The sequence below is a fragment of the Haliotis cracherodii genome, unplaced genomic scaffold, assembly GCF_022045235.1.
Source record: "Haliotis cracherodii isolate W230 unplaced genomic scaffold, xgHalCrac1.p SCAF_20, whole genome shotgun sequence".
NCBI classification, from domain to species: domain Eukaryota; kingdom Metazoa; phylum Mollusca; class Gastropoda; order Lepetellida; family Haliotidae; genus Haliotis; species Haliotis cracherodii.
In genome coordinates, this window is record NW_027266276.1 from 13,311,990 (window position 1) to 13,330,291 (window position 18,302).

The 18,302-nt window shown below is 41.4% G+C and overlaps 1 protein-coding gene across 1 annotated transcript; it reads right to left on the minus strand.

The window, feature by feature from the left end:
- Positions 1-335: 335 nt before the first annotated feature.
- LOC139470127 (cation-dependent mannose-6-phosphate receptor-like) lies at positions 336-13,528 on the minus strand. Its single transcript, XM_071252425.1, has 7 exons — positions 13,303-13,528; positions 10,212-10,302; positions 9,021-9,139; positions 5,514-5,604; positions 4,209-4,315; positions 2,875-3,001; positions 336-746 (listed from the first exon to the last, which is right to left on the minus strand). The coding sequence occupies exons 1-7, from the start codon at positions 13,479-13,481 to the stop codon at positions 675-677; spliced, it is 786 nt and encodes a 261-aa protein (XP_071108526.1). The 5' UTR covers positions 13,482-13,528; the 3' UTR covers positions 336-674.
- Between the last annotated feature and the right edge of the window lie 4,774 nt (positions 13,529-18,302).

Genomic DNA, 18,302 nt, shown 5'->3' on the forward strand with positions numbered 1-18,302 from the left:
TTTAATGAAGAGCGCCAGGCAGGGCAACAACAAATACAATGTATTGACGTCTTCTGACGCGTCATCTTTCTCCGAGCACACGCTCTATCAACTACATATTGAGACACGAGAGAAGTGGGACGGAAAAACGCAATCGGGTCCGCTCGGCTTATTCCGTACCCGACATAATACATCAATGATCTTTGGAATTGAGATGAGTTGAATACATGAATTTGACGAGTGACAGATGAATATTCGGGGAGAAACCGTCGTTAAGTTTAGCCCTTATATCACAAACATATCAGTGCGATTTGAAACCAGTTATCATAATAATCTAGTAACTTCCAAAGACAGGGTAGAATCAGCATTTTAATACCAAAAATACCAATTTCCCGATCCAGGTTCAAGAAAATCATTGCTTGTGGCATAACAAGTACCTGCTAAATAATACAATCGCTCAAAGGAATTAAATAGAAACATTGTTCTTCATGTTATATTAAATACACTTTACTTTCTGTTCCCTTTGTTTGCCTTCATTTCAAAACGTGGGACCATCCCTTTATTAATTTCTTGCATCTGACTTTTGAATGAAATGATTAATTAATTTTCTGGAACGCATGGGTGATGTAGTCTTCGTTGTTGCAGAGGGTGCATTTATTTTGTAGGTGAGTATATAATGATGTGACTCTGGTGTATCATATGTTTTGGTAGGATGATTTCTGTCCACCACCTCTCCGAACACAGCCTAGGACGAAACAAAAACCTTCCTGAAATGGAAATTAAGAGAGTGAGTGAGTGAGTGAGTGATATCACATGGTGACAGCGTAAACAGAGAGGAAAACAATCATGTCTGTATTACATCAACAATTGTGCCAGTATTACGTCAACAATGATGTATGTATTACGTCAACAATGGTGTCTGTATTACGTCAACAATGGTGTCTGTATTACGTCAACAATGGTGTATGTACTACGTCAACAATGGTGTCTGTACTACGTCAACAATAGTGTCTGTATTACGTCAACAACTGCCACTGTATTACTTCAACACTGGTGTATGTATTACGTCAACAATGATGTCTGTATTACGTCAACACTGGTGTCTGTATTACGTCAACAATGATGTCTGTATTACGTCAACAATGGTGTCTGTACTACGTCACCAATTGTGTCTGTACTGCTTCAACAATGGTGTCTGTACTTCTTTAAAAATGATGTCTGTATTACGTCAACAATGATATCATTATTGCTTTAACAATGGTGTCTGTATTTCTTCAACACTGGTGTCTGTATTACGTCAACAATGATGTCTGTATTGCGTCAACAATGATGTCTGTACTGCTTCAACAATGGTGTCTGTACTTCTTTAAAAATGATGTCTGTATTTCGTCAACAATGATATCATTGTTGCTTTAACAATGGTGTTTGTATTTCTTCAACACTGGTGTCTGTATTACGTCAACAATGATGTCTGTATTACGTCAACAATGGTGTCTGTATTACGTCAACAATGATGTCGATATTATGTCAACAATGGTGTCTGTACTACGTCAACAATTGTGTCTCTATTACGTCAAGAATGGTGTCTGTATTACGTCAACAATGATGTCTGTATTACGTCAACAATGATATCATTGTTGCTTTAACAATGGTGTCTGTATTTCTTCAACACTGGTGCCTGTATTACGTCAACGATGATGTCTGTATTACGTCAACAATGGCGTCTGTATTACGTCAACAAGGGTGTCTGTATTTCTTCAACACTGGTGTATGCATTACGTCCACAATGATGTCTGTATTACGTCAACAATGGTGTCTTTATCACTTCAACACTGGTGTATGCATTACGTCAACAATGATGCATGCACTACTTCAACATTGGTAAATGTGTTGCTTCAACAATTCTGTCTGTATTACTTCAACAATGGTGTCTGTATTACGTCAACAATGGTGTCTGTATTTCTTCAACACTGGTGTATGCATTACGTCAACAATGATGTCTGTATTACGTCAACAATGGTGTCTTTATTACTTCAACACTGCTGTATGCATTACGTCAACAATGATGCATGCACTACTTAAACATTGGTGAATGTATTGCTTCAACAATTCTGTCTGTATTACTTCAACAATGATGTCTGTATTGCTTCAACAGTGCTGTCTGCATTGCGTCAACAGTTGTGTCTGTATTACTTCAACAATGATGTCTGTGTTGCTTTAACAATGATGTCTGTATTGCTTCAACAGTGGTGTCAGTATTGCTTCAACAGTGATGTCTGTATTGCTTCAACTACGATGTCTGTATTGCTTCAATAGTGGTGTCAGTATTGCTTCAACAGTGGTGTCAGTATTGCTTCAACAGTGGTGTCTGTATTGCTTCAACTACGATGTCTGTATTGCTTCAATAGTGGTGTCAGTATTGCTTCAACAGTGGTGTCTGTATTACTTCAACTACGATGTCTGTATTACTCGAAAGTGAACCATATAACTGTCACTCCTTAACACAGACTTATGCAGTCGCTAAATTACGATCACGGTGCAGGGTAAATCAGCGTCTCACCATAACGAGACTCGGATGTAAGCCATTTTACTGTCTGAACCCTCACACCTTAACACAGACTTACGCAGCCGTTGAATTACGATCACGCTCCCAGAGTGAGTCGTTGTCTCACCTTAATGAGACTCGGAAGTGAGCCCCATTACTGTCTGAACCCTCACACCTTAACACAGACTTACGCAGTCGTTGAATTACGATCACGCTCCCAGAGTGAGTCGTTGTCTCACCTTAATGAGACTCGAAAGTGAGCCCCATTACTGTCTGAACCCTCACACCTTAACACAGACTTACGCAGTCGTTGAATTACGACCACCCCTAAGGGCGAGTCGTTGTCTCACCTTAACGAGTCCAGGAAGAGCTCCCCAGAACGACGAGTTGGGCAGTACCTCTCTCCCCGTGGCCTGGCGCCTGTATTTGTTGTAGGTGACCCCGCCCACCAGATATACGAAAATCAACACAAATAATCTGTGGACGAAGGGAGGTGGTTTAGTGACGGGGGGAATCAGTGACCACTATTACTAGGAGCCCGTTCCTCAAAGCGATCTTAGCGCTAAGAGGGTCGTATCTTCCGTACTTTGACATGGACTTCCGACAGTCGTACTACACTCTGTTTTACGAAGCGATCGTATAGCAACGATTGTCGTAATTTACGATATACTTGGCGCTAAAATCGCTTTACGAAATTGAACTCTGCTTCTTTGGGCAGGAAACATGTATAAATTAAGTTTATTGCGCGTATGAGTGATTGGGTGACCACCACTGGAAAGTAATGTGGGAGGAAAGCCCGAAGTTATACAGGTCTCAGACCAGTTTGGTAAAACTCACGACCCCGAGCAGGGAATCTAAGGTTCGAACGAACCCACGACGTGGGGGTGTGAGCATGTTTAACATAGATAATCCAACTTGGTCAGTAGACTGACTCCGACCAATCCTCGTTATATCCCTTAACTGCCGAGCACCAGGCAGGGGAACAACAAGTACCATCTTTTAAAGTCTTTAGGTATGACTCGACCGGGGATCGAACCACCGACCTTCTGCTCTCCTGGCAGATGCTTTATCCACTAGGCCACGGAGGCCGTCACACGTTTAAAAAATACAATGTAATCCAATAGCTCGAAAAAGAGGGATAGCCATGTTTCATGTCCGATAAAGATTTAAACATATTTAGATCGTCTCACAAAGCAAGTTTAAGGCTTCTAGTCCTTTATATTTAGTTATCGGGGAAGATTTTGAAGATTAAGTATTACATCAAAGAAAGCTACCTAACCTCTATATTGAAAAAATCAAGTTAAACGTTTAACTTGTAACAGATTTATGGACTACACCGACGACGATGGACAAGACCCGTGACGATCCGGGGTAGAGTAGGTCTTCAGCAACCCATGCTTGCCGCAATAGGCGACTATGCTTGTCGTAAGAGGCGACTAACGGGATAGGGTGGTCAGGCTCGCTGACTTAGTTGATGCATGTCATCGTATACCAATTATGTGGATCTATGTTCATGATGTCAATCACTGGATTGTCTGGTCCAGGCTCGATTATTTACAGACCGCCGTCATATAGCTGGAATATTGCTGAATGGGGCGTAACTATAAATATTGACATTCAAAACATTTAACCGATTACACATTAATTTCAAATCTTAACCAAAATACGTGTTCATCAACCTTACATTATAAGCAGTATGGATCCTCCGGTCAGAGTCACCTCCACGTTGGAATTATAAGTTGTCTTGTGACAACCGTCTGGACATGCGCACTTCGAGGTTATGCGTCCATACTGAGGAGAAAACGAGAAAGAAGTAGCGTAGTGAAAAAATCGCCTGTCACGAGATGAGAGAAACATGATATTTCACACCTGGCATATCCTATTTATTACATACATTTTGTTCAGTTGTCTACCGGAAAGTTAATTTTATTCATTACAAATATTAAACCTTGAAACGTAAATTTATTCATTACAAATATTAAACCTTGAAACGTAAATTATCCCTACCTAACACGAAGGGACGTTTAAACAGCCTTGTAATTGCGTCTTAAAAAGTAGTTCCGAGCTTTTTGCCAAATCTTAAAAATTGTAAACAAAGGTAATAAAAAGAACTGACGTCACTTAAATCCCTTATCATAAACTTCTATGTGATCAACTTAAAAAATATATTCTTGAAAGCTACGAGACCGCTGTTTGATGCAATGGAATCCATGCTGGTCAAGTAAGGAAAATGACGTTTTGCGATGGAGAAGTTAAATGAGAAATTTACAGTTTATAACGAAACATTTTCGAGAGAATAACAAGCGATATTAACTCCAGAAATGACCACCTGTCATTATTTTGCCTTGTCAATATGGAACTAACGTAAAAGGGAAGTCAACAGTTTGTGTATGGGCCCGACGATAAAGGGAGATAATTTGCGGGGAGGTTACTGTTGTATGACAATAGTTCCGTGAATAGTTCACTGCAATGAAAATATGACTTATCTCAACTTCAGGAACCTCTTTCACACTGAAGTATATAATAAACAAACATATCTCAATGATTTCTTGTGAGTATAATACGTGATGCTGAAAAGTCTAAATTGCGAAGATGACAACACAGTGCGCATCCCAAACCGCACACTTTTCGGTGGACATAGTTTTTGGAGCTCTACAGAAACCTTTGTCATTTCCCTGTGTCAGATATTCAATGATCTTTACAGGCCTAATTTTCCTGGGTGCGTCAAAGGTAATGATGGCAGTCAACAGCGCAGACACTGAGCCTGAACGCCTGGTGCATTCAATCAGTTCTTTCAACAAGCAGCGCAGACACTGAGCCTGACCGCCTGGTGCATTCAATCGGTTCTTTCAACAAGCAGCGCAGACACTGAGCCTCACCGCCTGGTGCATTCAATCGGTTCTTTCAACATGCAGTGCAGCAACCTATTCTAACCCTGGACTGGATCTGGAATAAAACACACATTAACGTCACCTAGTTCGAAACTCACATATTGAGCTGACCCCTCTGTTTCCTCTCCCTGGATCTCCACAAATGGTTCATCATACCCCATGTCGCAGATCACTGTGATGAAGGATTCCCTGAGGTAAAATAGCGCCAAATGAGAATCATTAACGAGTAGACAACGCTTTGGATAATAAAAATGACTTCATTTTTTATCTTCCTGTTGGAGGGAAGACCAAAATGACACATGTCATATATGCAGAAAACGGGGATGGCACTTTCAGACCAAGGAATATAATAAAAGTGAATGTGGGATTCGAACCCAGACCAAGCAGATCCTGACGAAACCACCAAAACAAAATTTTGCAAAGCGATTTGCAGCGCCTTAGACTTAGACAAAAGAAAGAAAACGCTTGGAAATAATTGGATGTGACCACAGTATAGCAAACGTTACCAAAACGTAACTAGACTTACTTAAAACTTGAGGTCCAAAAACACCAGCAGTGAAAAATCGCTGATGACTTTATTTCGGGAACCAGTGATAACGCACGTGCAGAAATTGTATAAAATGCAATGGATCGTAACCACAACATTACAGATAATGTAAAAGCACAAACGACATGTCAAGTTTATCTGCACAACAGAGGGGGAGAGGGCCGCAGAATGAGGCATATGGGTGCCAACCACACCCCAATTGCAAAAAACGTCAACCTTGCACGTGTAACAATCGTCAGACTATTTGAACGTTACAGACTGGCAATACGCCAGATTGACAGGAAAGACCACGCGTAATGACGCCACAGGATTACCGGTACTTGCACGCTTTGCGTTTGAGCAACAGGTTCTTCACAGTGACGGAAACAGCAACAACAGCGTTAGAACGCTGCAACAGTCGACGCACTGTTCTACGACGTCTCTGTATCGCAGATATTCGAACGTACTGCCCCTTCCGTGAATAACCTTTAACACCAAGGACAGTACGACGCTGTCAGCTCCGTGACAAGCAGAGACGTCCTTTTCATGACGAATGCAGATTCTGATCATGCCATAAGTATGGTCGTGATCGGGTTTATCATCGCAAGGGGGAACTATCGTCGCCAGGCTGAGTTCTAGAAGTGCATTCATATGGTGGAAGTGATGGTTTGAGGAACAATTTGTGGCAACCAACGGACGGGACTCCGGATGTAGTGATTTTGTGCAGTGGTGGTGATTCTTGGTCTACCTCTTCTCGGACGATTTTTGGTTGAATAGAGGCGGGTAGACCGACCCAATGAACGCGATATGGAGCTCTCGTGTACGTTAAAATGACGTGTAGATGCAGACTGGGACTCAGCTTTAAGACCTCCTATGACGATGTTGCGATTGTCAGCTTCAGTTAACGTATGACAAAATGTTGACTGAGTGAGTGAGTGAGTGAGTAAGTTTAGTTTTACGCCGCTTTTAGCAATATTCCAGCAATATCACGGCGGGAGACACCAGAAATGGGCTTCACATGTTGTACCCATGTCGGGAATCGAACCCGGGTCTTCGGCGTGACGAGCGAACGCTTTAACTACTAGGCTACCCGACCGCCCCAAATGTTGACTGATCATGACGTTTGACCTTTTATAGCCATTATCACTGCACATGACTGTCACAACTTGCACGTGCATTCTGCTTCTAATTTCCTTTCCATTACACTTTCGTTCAGTTTTCTTAAAATTGCTGTGTAACGCTACAAAAGTTTAAAACGGTTGCGTGTGGGTACTACGCCATTTTAGAACATGTTCAATCATAGATATTGCATTGGTATGGAATGTTTCATGAACAAACAAAATCACATCCTCATCATCTCCTAAATTTCCTTTTATTGAAGTGTGTAGAATTAGAACAAAGATAGGTGTTGACGACAAACATCCTATGCAAGAGCGTTTACGTTTGTAAAACCTAACACCAAAACACATCCTCTAGTTTGCACGTACCTCACGCGGTAGCGCCACACGAGAGTAGGGTGTTATTGTTGATGTTGATTAATCTGTGTGGACCATTATTTCTTTTAATCTTACTGATTCTGCTGATCATACACTTGTGATGCACTTGATTTCATTCGATGGTTTTTATATGAACTAGAGAATGAGCGTCTACGGGGCATCCTGGAAACTGGCAGAAGTCGCGCTCAGTGGCCAATACGTTCAGTGTTTGTCAGTCTGTCATCAGCAGACTATGGAACAGGTACCAGCAAAACCAAAATGGTGACGATCGACCTCGTTCAGGGCATCCTAGGTCAGCTACAAGAGTACAGGATCGATTGATCCGAAACCAGGCTCTTCGAATTCAAATTGCTTGAAACTTCATCAGGCTACTGGTGTAGGAGTTACGGGCCAAGACGATTAGAAATCGTCTACGTGCAGCAGATTACAAATCGTCATTTTGCCAACAGATGTAAATGGTGTACACAACGTCGCCACCGTGGTTATCGTCGCTGGTCACGTGTCATGTTTTCAGATTTGCACTTCTTTTATATAACCGTGGTCTGGCTACGTCGAAATGAACGTCAAGCCAATGTGAACCTCATGACACCTTTGGCGGTGGATCGGTTATGGTGTTGGGTGGCTTCACTATGACCGAGCGAACCCCACTCCATGTTGTGCGAGGACGGGTCACTGGACAGTACTGTTGGGTGAGTGTGAGTGAGTTGGGTTTAACGCCGCTTTAAACAGTATTCCAGTTATATCACGGCGTGTCAGCTTAATGTGGGAGGAAAGCCAGAAGTGATGCAGGTCTCAGACGTCTACCACTTCGGTGAAACCCACGAGCACGGGTATGGTGCTGACAAACCTAGAAACATAATCGGGGCGAATCCGGATTCGAACCCTCTCTCATAGGTTTCTGGCGTGCCCAAGGGACGCAATTCTGCACAGCGAATCGCGGCGCCTTAGACGACTGGGCTACCCGTGCCCCCTAGTATTATTGGGAAAACATACTGATATCCTTTGTTGTTCCGTTGTCTTTATCGCAGGCCGTGTTGGTCGACGACTTTCAGGAAGACAACGCCCGTGGGTGCACGAATCGTCAATGCTTACATCCAGCAACACAAGATCCATAGAATGTCATGGCCAGCAATGAGCCCAGACCTTTCCCCTGTTGAACACGTCTGGGGCATGACAGGGAGACGTGAGCATCAACGTCGTAGGTCGCCGACCACGTTGGCTGAACTTGGCAAGGCTTTGCTAGAGAAGAGGGCCAGACTCCCTCAAATCACCATTGGGAGGCTCGAGAGAATGAACGTTTGACAAATCGTGGTGGTATTACGCAATATTGATCCAAAAACTTTTTGTTTGAAATTTCACATGTTGCCCCGATCTTCTTTCAAGATCGTTTGCAGAGTTGCGTCCCGAGGGCACACTAGAAACCTATGATTTTGGGTTCGAATCCCGGTTCGTCCCGATTATGTTTCTATGGTCAGCACCATACCCGTGCTCGTGGGTTTCACCGAAGTGGTAAACGCCTGAGACCTGCATCACTTCGAGCTTTCTAATCTAATGAGATCGGTAAGAATATTTTTCAATTTTACCTCATGACGTCAGTGTCGGCACTATAGTAGACCTGGATGTTTGTCCCGTCAAAAGACCAAGTGGCTGTACTCTGTTCGCCAGTCTTCCACGATTGCTGGCTGAAGTCACTCTGGCACATCTGCAAAGACAGTAACATGGTCAACGTCACCCCTGAATTCACATATCGTTATCGGGGGGCACGGGTGGCCGTCTCTTCATATTGCACCGACCCGTGAAGGTCCGGGATAGAATAGGTCTTCAGCAACCCATGCTTGCCGTAAAGGGCGACTATGCTTGTCGTAAGAGGCGACTAACGGGATCGGGTGGTCAGGCTCGCTGACTTGGTTGATGCATGTCATCGTATCCCATTTGCGTAGATCGATGCTCACTTGATTGTCTGGTCCAGGCTCGATTATTTACAGACCGCCGTCATATAGCTGGAAGATTGCTTAGTGCGGCGTTAAACAAACAAACAAATCATATCTCAGTAACTTACGGGCAATGACATTAAAGTGGTGGAAATTACATATATTTTAATTTTACCTAATTAGAAACTGATATAATACGTTAGACCGTATCAAATAAACCGTAAACAAACAAACAAAATGCGACAACAAAAGTAGGTTGTCGTGCATTCTAAACACACCAGGCCAGGAAGAAAAACATATGCCTTGGAATTCTTTTTTTGTTGTTTTTGAATTGATACAAAAAAGAGGGACTGCTTTCAGTCTAATAAAATGTGTGTAACATGTATTTGCACTACAGCTAAACTAGTTCCTTGATCTTTTACCAAATTGGAGCTGTTCTGATAACACACTAAAACACACTTAATAGATAAATGGATGACATAGTATATTATTCAGTTTGACAATTAAAATCTGACATGTTGTTCCCAATTCAGCATTAAGAACAATAAAACATGTTTGCTAGAAAAATATTCATACGCCGTGATTTGTCCACAAGATTTCCGGGTACAACTGAACTGGGCTCCGTCTCTATATCACAACATGACGATGCGCAGAGACGGCCATGAATCAGCTCAATTACCAATACAGTGTGTCAACGTCTACAAAACATTCAGATCGTGGCACACAGTCGTAACCAGTCATATCGCAGCACACACTGTTGATCAATCAGACCGCGGCACACATTCTTAACCAATCATATCGTGACACACATTCCTGTTTGTTTATTATTCACTCTTGTCTCACCGCAGCATCAGTGCACGAGTTCTCTGTGAAGGAGTGGCAGGGGTTGTAAGAGTAGAGGAAGGTGTCGTAGAGGGCGGTGTAGTCTGCGTACCTGAAACAGGACAGAATATTCTTTCAGAGGATTTAAATGGGTTTACCTTAATACCAACGGCTCCTTGTGGTGTCCTCATATTCTATTCTGAAAATATACGGCATCGCCACTGCACGTAAATACGGGCTGAAAATGCAGCGACTTTCCCACAAAGGCCGTCTCCATGTACGTAATTAAGTTTTGTCTTTTTTTATAAACATTGGAGTATCTCAAAGCCAATGAAAACATCATCCTGCCTAGAACGGACAAAACGATCCCTTCGGCAAAGATTTAACAGCGGCGAACTGCCTGCCTGACGGTGATCTGACAACCTTAAGGCAAATCAAAACATCATCCTGCCTAGAACGGATTTAACATCGGTGAACTACCTCACGAGAGTCATCGGAGCACTTAAAGCTGATGTAAGGAGATGATTTCCAAGTTGAAACGCGAAGGCTAACCCTGTAATCAGTCCATACAGAATTGAATTGCATAATCAGTAAATAACCACAAAAGATAATTATACAATATATAAATTATATTTAAACACTTAGGATCAGGTTTACAATCATTAAAGGCAATACATTGGTCAGATAGGTGGCAGCAGCTAAAAGTAACAGGGACTATTATATCAGTCTGTGGACTAATGTGCTGAATTTGTCACAGTTGAATATCTGGAGTGAGGCCCATGCGCCATTCCTGAATCCAGCATACAGTGATGGACGCAGGCAGAAAGATCAACCCTTTCAGGATAGGCATCGCGTCTGCCCTGGAAAAATTGATAAATCAGATCTCAGAAAACCTCAAATCGACCTCGTCTTTGTCTTATATTGGTACAGCCTGTTGCCATGGGAACAATACAGTCTGTATCAGTGTCAATACACAAAGGTGGATAACTCTCAAGAACCGTCAATAACAAAATACCTGGAAACAATTTTACGAGCGTTTCAATTTGCTGCCACTGACAATCATTTGAACTAAACTTGACATCTACTATCACATAATACCGTCAATAACAAAATATCTGGAAACAATTTTACGAGCGCTTTAATTTGCTGCCAATGACAATCATTTGAAATAAACTTGACATCTACTATCACATAATACCGTCAATAACAATATATCTGGAAACAGTTTTACGAGATCTTCAATCTGCTGCCACTGACAATCATCTGAACTAAACTTGATGCTACTGTCACATAACACTTTGACGTTCAAGAGAAGAGAGCATGATCACAGTGAAAACCTTCTTCAAAGTGGGTATTTTCAAGGATAAAAGTGTGAACATAACATATTTTATTTCACATGTTAAATGCCATCTTCTGCCACATAACACTAACAAATTCAGCATCCTGTGAATAAGAGACAAATGAGCCCTTACTTTTTTATTTACGGTATTGTATTATACACTGAATATCCTAAAGTTTTTATCGTACCGTAGGTCTTAAACAAGGATGAGTCCTCAGCCCAATACTATTCTCCTAATCTATGAATTACGTTATCAATTTGAATATTAAAGCATGGCAAATATGCTCTTCAGGAGCAGCCGTGGATCGATTTATTAAAAACAATTATCGACGTTTGCAAATGATGTCATTCATTGCTTTATCAGACAGAGTACCTTGTAAGAACCAGTTAAATATTTCGAAAACCATACCGACATTCAGGGGTTAATTCAGACAAGAGAATTGTTGTTGTGTGTAGAAGGGGAGGGAATTGATATTGTTCATTGATGTGTCAACGTGCATGTCCGTTGTGTAATTTTGGTAGAGAAGCTTAACCCCTTTACGTTTATATTTCCTCTTTCTGTCATTATTTAAGATGATAACATTTACCACGTGTATATTGTATATATGTACATGTCAAAAGCCAAACATCTACAAGTTAAGATTTCTTATGTCAGCAACAATTGAAGAACTACTGAATCATTTCTGTAAATATCAGTGGCATGCATATCAACAACAAGAACGTTTTGTTAAACAAGATATCCCTATCTTTCAAAAGTTGACGCAGATGTAATGTTTTAAAATATAAACCACTGTATATGGGTCGGTGACCTACATACTCAATCAAACACTCAACTCTGTCGGATAAACACAACCGAGGGCTCGGAATATTTCCTGACGATTATCATTTCGGTAATCAAAATAGAAAAACAACCAAAGAAACCTACATATCGTCCGGTCAGGCTGAAATTATTATTTAATGTATATGTCACTGATTTACAAAAATGATTACCAACTTAAATAGATGGAAATCGCTGATGTCTTTTGCTTTACGGGCGGTCGGGTAGCCTAGTGGTTAAAGCGTTCGCTCGTCACGCCGAAGACCCGGGTTCGATTCCCGACATGGGTACAATGTGTGAAGCCCATTTCTGGTGTCCCCCGCCGTGATATTGCTGGAATATTGCTAAAAGCGGCATAAAACCATACTCACTCACTCACTCACTCTTTTGCTTTACGTATTTTCAACTAAACTGATGGGCATAATGACACGAACAAGACATGGTATTTCGAAGGCGGTGTATTCGATACGGATATCCTAGTTGAGGTTTGGACCTTAAGTTTGCAATGTTTAGACGACGATGTTTCAGCCTAGTGCCGTTTTGATCAAATACCAGTTTCCAGTGTATTCTTTCTGTTGCCCACCAGTTTAATACATACGACTTTGGAGAGTTCTCTTTTAAAGTTGGAACGAATGACATAGTCGCCTAAGGCGCCGCAATTAGCTGTGTAGGGTTGCGTCCCTTAGGCGTACCAGAAACCTATGGTCGTTTGTTCGAATCCAAGATTTGTCCTGGTCTAGGTTTGTCAGCATCGTACCCGTGCTCGTGGGTTTCGCCAAAGTGATAAATGTCTAAAACCTACATCACTTCGAGCTTTTCACCCTAATATAGCTGAAATATTGTTTTAAGCGTGTTTTGCCAAATTTCACATTTAACACATTTAAAAGTTTGTTTTACAACACATATGACTATACACTTTGTAAACATTATGACAAATATAGATTTAAAAAACGTACTTTGCCGTTCCATCAGTGTTTCCCGTGGTCGTCATATCGGCTGTGCCACTACCGTCGTCGAACACACACATACAGGGTCCCAAGCCCACACACTGCTTACCCTGGGACCCTGGCAGCACCCCCAGGGCGAGCACCATCCCCACGGCTATCCAGAAACGATCAATAAACCTAAACCCCATGTCCAAGTGACCCAGATCTGCGCATCATGTGACTTCCGCGTGCTTGATAACTCCGTAATAACCTAATATGACTGCAGGTTATCAACACGGCGCTTACATTTATAGTGCATACTGCCGTTACGATAGCATATTTCTGAGTGGAATTGTTTCGAGCTATGGACCGACTGTACTGACGTGTATGTAATAGCGGGCCTGTGATAGCGTTGGTTCTTGATACATCCTCGATAATCCAGGGCATTCATCTCCATTCTATTAAGATAAAAACCCTGGATCCATTCGCCACCAATGTTACGTTTCGAAAGTGATGTTACCATCTCAATCTCTCTTAACACCAACATTGTTTTGGGTTCTCTTTCTCATGGGTGTAATATGATTTTTTTTTTTTGCGATGCGTCCTTCGAATACGTTAACGCAGTTGGTCAAAGATATGTATCAATACAGAATGGTTAGGTGAGGTGAAATTGAGTTTAACGTCGCGCCCAAGATTATTGCACTTATATAGCGACGTGCATGCACGTGTGTGTGTGTGTGTGTGTGTGTGTGTGTGTGTGTGTGTGTGTGTGTGTGTGTGTGTGTGTGTGTGTGTGTGTGTGTGTGTGTGTGTGTGTGTGTGTGCTTGTACTAGTCTGGACTGATACCGATTTATAGTGCTAGCTCACTGAGATACCATGCCGCAGTTAAACATGAATACCCCACTCAGACACAGCATATTGACTCCGAACTGACTTTGTTTTAGCCCCTTAATGCCGAGTGCCAGACAGGGTAATAACAAGTACCATCTTTTAACGTCTTTAAGTATGACGCGGTCAGGGATCGAACCCCGGACCTTCCGCTCTCCGGGCGGACGCTCTACCACTATAATTTATATGCGAATGCAGATCGTCAATCTTTCTTTGGGGTAACATGGGGACAGCTTGTTAAGCTTATGTTCATTACTGCAGTTAGAGTTTTGCAAAGAAGAATAAGAATATTTAATACTTAAAGCATACCCAAGAACAAGATAAATATGTACAAACATAAAATCAAGATGAATAAACAAATATATAATCATATACAGACAGACACCAAACAGGATACATACACACCTCGTACATACACTGATACATACATTTGTACATGTACATGTACACTTATATACACAACACAAAATAGATACACTGATACATACATACAGCACAAACATCAATTGGACTGATAAACTCATAAACTGTGAATGTACTGCCTGACAGATACATGTACATTCATACACCTACACATACACCCACTGGTACATGGTCAGGTGACACCGTTTGAATCTTATATTTAAAACAAATGCTACTTTCTATTCGTCAAATGGCCCCCTATATTCCCTTTTGCCACGAGTCAGATGTCTATATCTAACAGTTCTACAGTAGACACCATCTAAAGTGAACACTCTAACAAACAGTTCTTTGTCTGGTTATCAGCTCTGCGTTCTTACTTCCGCATCACCAAAACATAACTGATTTTTAAACTATCACAATAATTACGTCAAAGGTTACAGTAACATATACAATCTCAATAAAGAAAACTTACAAACGCATATATAATGTGTGAAACCCAGACTTTGAGTCCTTCACATGTTGAAAACGTCGAAATCCAATACAAACTGATTTCTATCGCCTGTCCCAAGAGGATGTGTTCTCGATATTGTATTTTGATAACCGACTTCAATTTTGAAGAGACAATGTACATTAATACTTCCTTCTTTTTGCGAGTAGACGACCCAGTTTGGTACTGGAATTGTAGCGTCTAATCTGTGTGTTGTTTCTTCTGTGTATAGATTCTGGTGATTGTAGATTTGTCTTGACTATAAATGAATCATTTGTTGAAAATACGAACGGGTATACAATGTATTGCACACACCTGATGTGCAACTGTGTGCCCCCATGTAGATATGATTTGCTGCAGGCAGGTGATTCACAACTGCAAATATCATTTGTTGTGTGGCAGTGCCATATTGTATGTTTAGTGTGTCGTGTTAATGCAGTTGCAGTATATTGAGTTCAGAAGACTTTCTGTCTTTCCAGAATGGTCACTTTATAATGTTATAAGCTATTCTGCTTTCCTTAAAAGCCCGATAAAGTGTAACGATATCCAACATCCCTTTTGCTTTGGGTGCAGATCATGTGCCGTTGCGCTTTGCGTGAAGATCGTGTTCCATTATGCTTTCGGGTGAAGATCATGTGCCTCTGTGCGTTCTGTGATTATGCCATGCTGCTGCGCTGATGTGTATATCTCGTACCAAAATGGTTTTTGAATGTCACATGCTGATCAGATATTTTCCAGCAATAATGACCGATTGTGATTTTATATTTCGCATTGTGGTTACAGGTAAATATCAAGCCATTTGGTTAGAACAATTTCTACCGGGTGTGTGTGGTGTCTTTGATAAGTGTCCATTTGCAACCAGTTGATGGAGGTATGTGATCTCTGACTCCACATAGATTGATCAATTATAACAGTCAAACCATATATAAAATATTTGATTAACAGTGCCACTACATGTACAAGACATTAGAAAAAGTTAACGAAATGAGCTGAAATTTCTTATTAGCATGTGAATAAGAGAAAGTGACTTAATAATTCTTATTAATCAAAACCGTTAATAAACTCAAAATCATATCTATCGGAGACACCTCAAGAAACTGAGTAACCAAGTTTTATTCATTATTATATTTACTACAATTTAAAATACTTTAATGTCACATTTTTCACAGGAAAGGGCATGCACACAAGAATCGCATACTTCGGTGTGTGCAAGTAATATGACTTGGCATCACTATTCTCAGCTTCATAATGCCTAACACAGGTGGTATATCTGAATTTGTAGTGAGTGAGTTTGGTTTAACGCCGCTTTTAACAGCATTCCAGTTATATCGCGGTGTGGCAGCTTAATGTGGGAGGTAAGACCGAAGTGATGCAGGTCTCAGACGTTTACCACTTCGGTGAAACCCACGAGCACGGATATGGTGCTGACTAACCTAGAAATATAATCGGGGCGAACCGGGATTCGAACCCACAATCATAGGTTTCTGGCGTGCCCAAGGGATGCAACTATGCACAATGAATCGCGGCGCCTTGGACCACTGGGCCACCCGTGCCCCCTCTGAATGTGTAGATGGAAGCAAACGTATACATGTAGCATGAAAAACACTTGCTATTCGTCAGTCAACAACAACCCAAAACAATCAAACAAGTGTGTTTTGTCTATGCAATATCTTATCCTTTAGAACCGCTTGTGCACAAGCAAGTTAATAATTTTTTTTATCAAAATCTATTTTAATTTGTTTCCACCATTCCCTCTATGCCCTGTTATGCATGTTTATGTTGCTAAATCTTATTTCTCATGTCAGTGACCGATTTCAACCTACATGTTTGGGTGTTCCCCAATCTCCAGTATCATAAAACACTTGAGTTTTTCTCCTTCCTTATCGAACGTTACGACATTTCAGATCATGACCATCATCTAATACACAACAGATGATGTCAGGGTATTATATATGTTTTTATTGTCTGTGTCCAGTGCTAATTTTCACATACAGGACCGTTAGCTGATATAAGGAATGTAACATCCAGTTGATCTTCCAGGTATCTTACTTACTCTAACTCAAAAAAGAGGGCTGTATACGACATTCGTCAGCCTGTTCACGAAGTGTGTACAATTAATATTTTGAAAAGGAGAGTTAAACGACATTTGTGACAGGGAGGATCCTATTGTAGCTGTAGCCGACAGATTAACGGCCGTTGTCGACGAGCGGTACGTGCATCGCTAGGTTACTTGAACGGCAGTGGCCTTCCAGAATGTTACTATTCTTTAATGATTTCTGTGGTCAGTGGAATGTGACTGTGGTCGGTGACTACAGAGACAGTCTACAGCAATATATTTTTGACACATTTCTACAATCACCTTTCAGTGATCGGCCAATTGATTAGTGATGACTAACACTTGTGATAGTTCATTAAAAACTTCGGAAATTTACCCCGTCACGTTTATCGTGTCAGCCATTGTGACGTCATGTACTTGATGTACAATTAATGTATTACGACGCGCTGTCATTGTGACTGACTTACTGACGGACCTTTCTCGTCAAATGAAGAATGCTGATATTATTTGAGTACATTTGTTCACAGAAACTACAAAAGTAGTCCCTGTTGAGCATGTTAAGCATACATAAGCTCATGTCACTTCTCGTTTTGAGGAACTATTTTATTCCGCGATACAGCTGGTTGTTGTATGGCTGTCAGTGTAAACATGACATCACACGTACTAAATATAATTGTGAACAGATCAAGGTCTACGTCCTTTGTGGTAAAAGTAGTGATATAAAAATTATAAGAATTGACTTTCACTTCATGTGAGTTCATTGGAGTATGAACCTTAACAGAGTGAGGGCCAAACTGTTTGAACGTCGGAGCTTGCGACGACGTGAAAGGTGAAAGTCAATTCTTAAGTAAATTTAATCACAATGACATCTTGCATGTACAGCACATGATGCACGTGCATACAGAAGCCAAAGTGTGTGCTCCTGTGGGGGATTCTTGACCATGAGACCGCCTCCGTGGTCTAGTGGTAGAGCGTCCGCCCGGAGAGCGGAAGGTCCGGGGTTCGATCCCCGACCGTGTCATACCAAAAGACGTTAAAAGATGGTACTTGTTGTTACCCCCGTCTGGCGCTCGGCATTAAGGGGCTAAAACAAGGACTGGTCGGCTCGGAGTCAGTATACTGTGTATGAATGGGGTATTCATGTTTAACTGCGGCATGGTATCTCAGTGAGCTAGCACTATAAATCGGCATCAGTA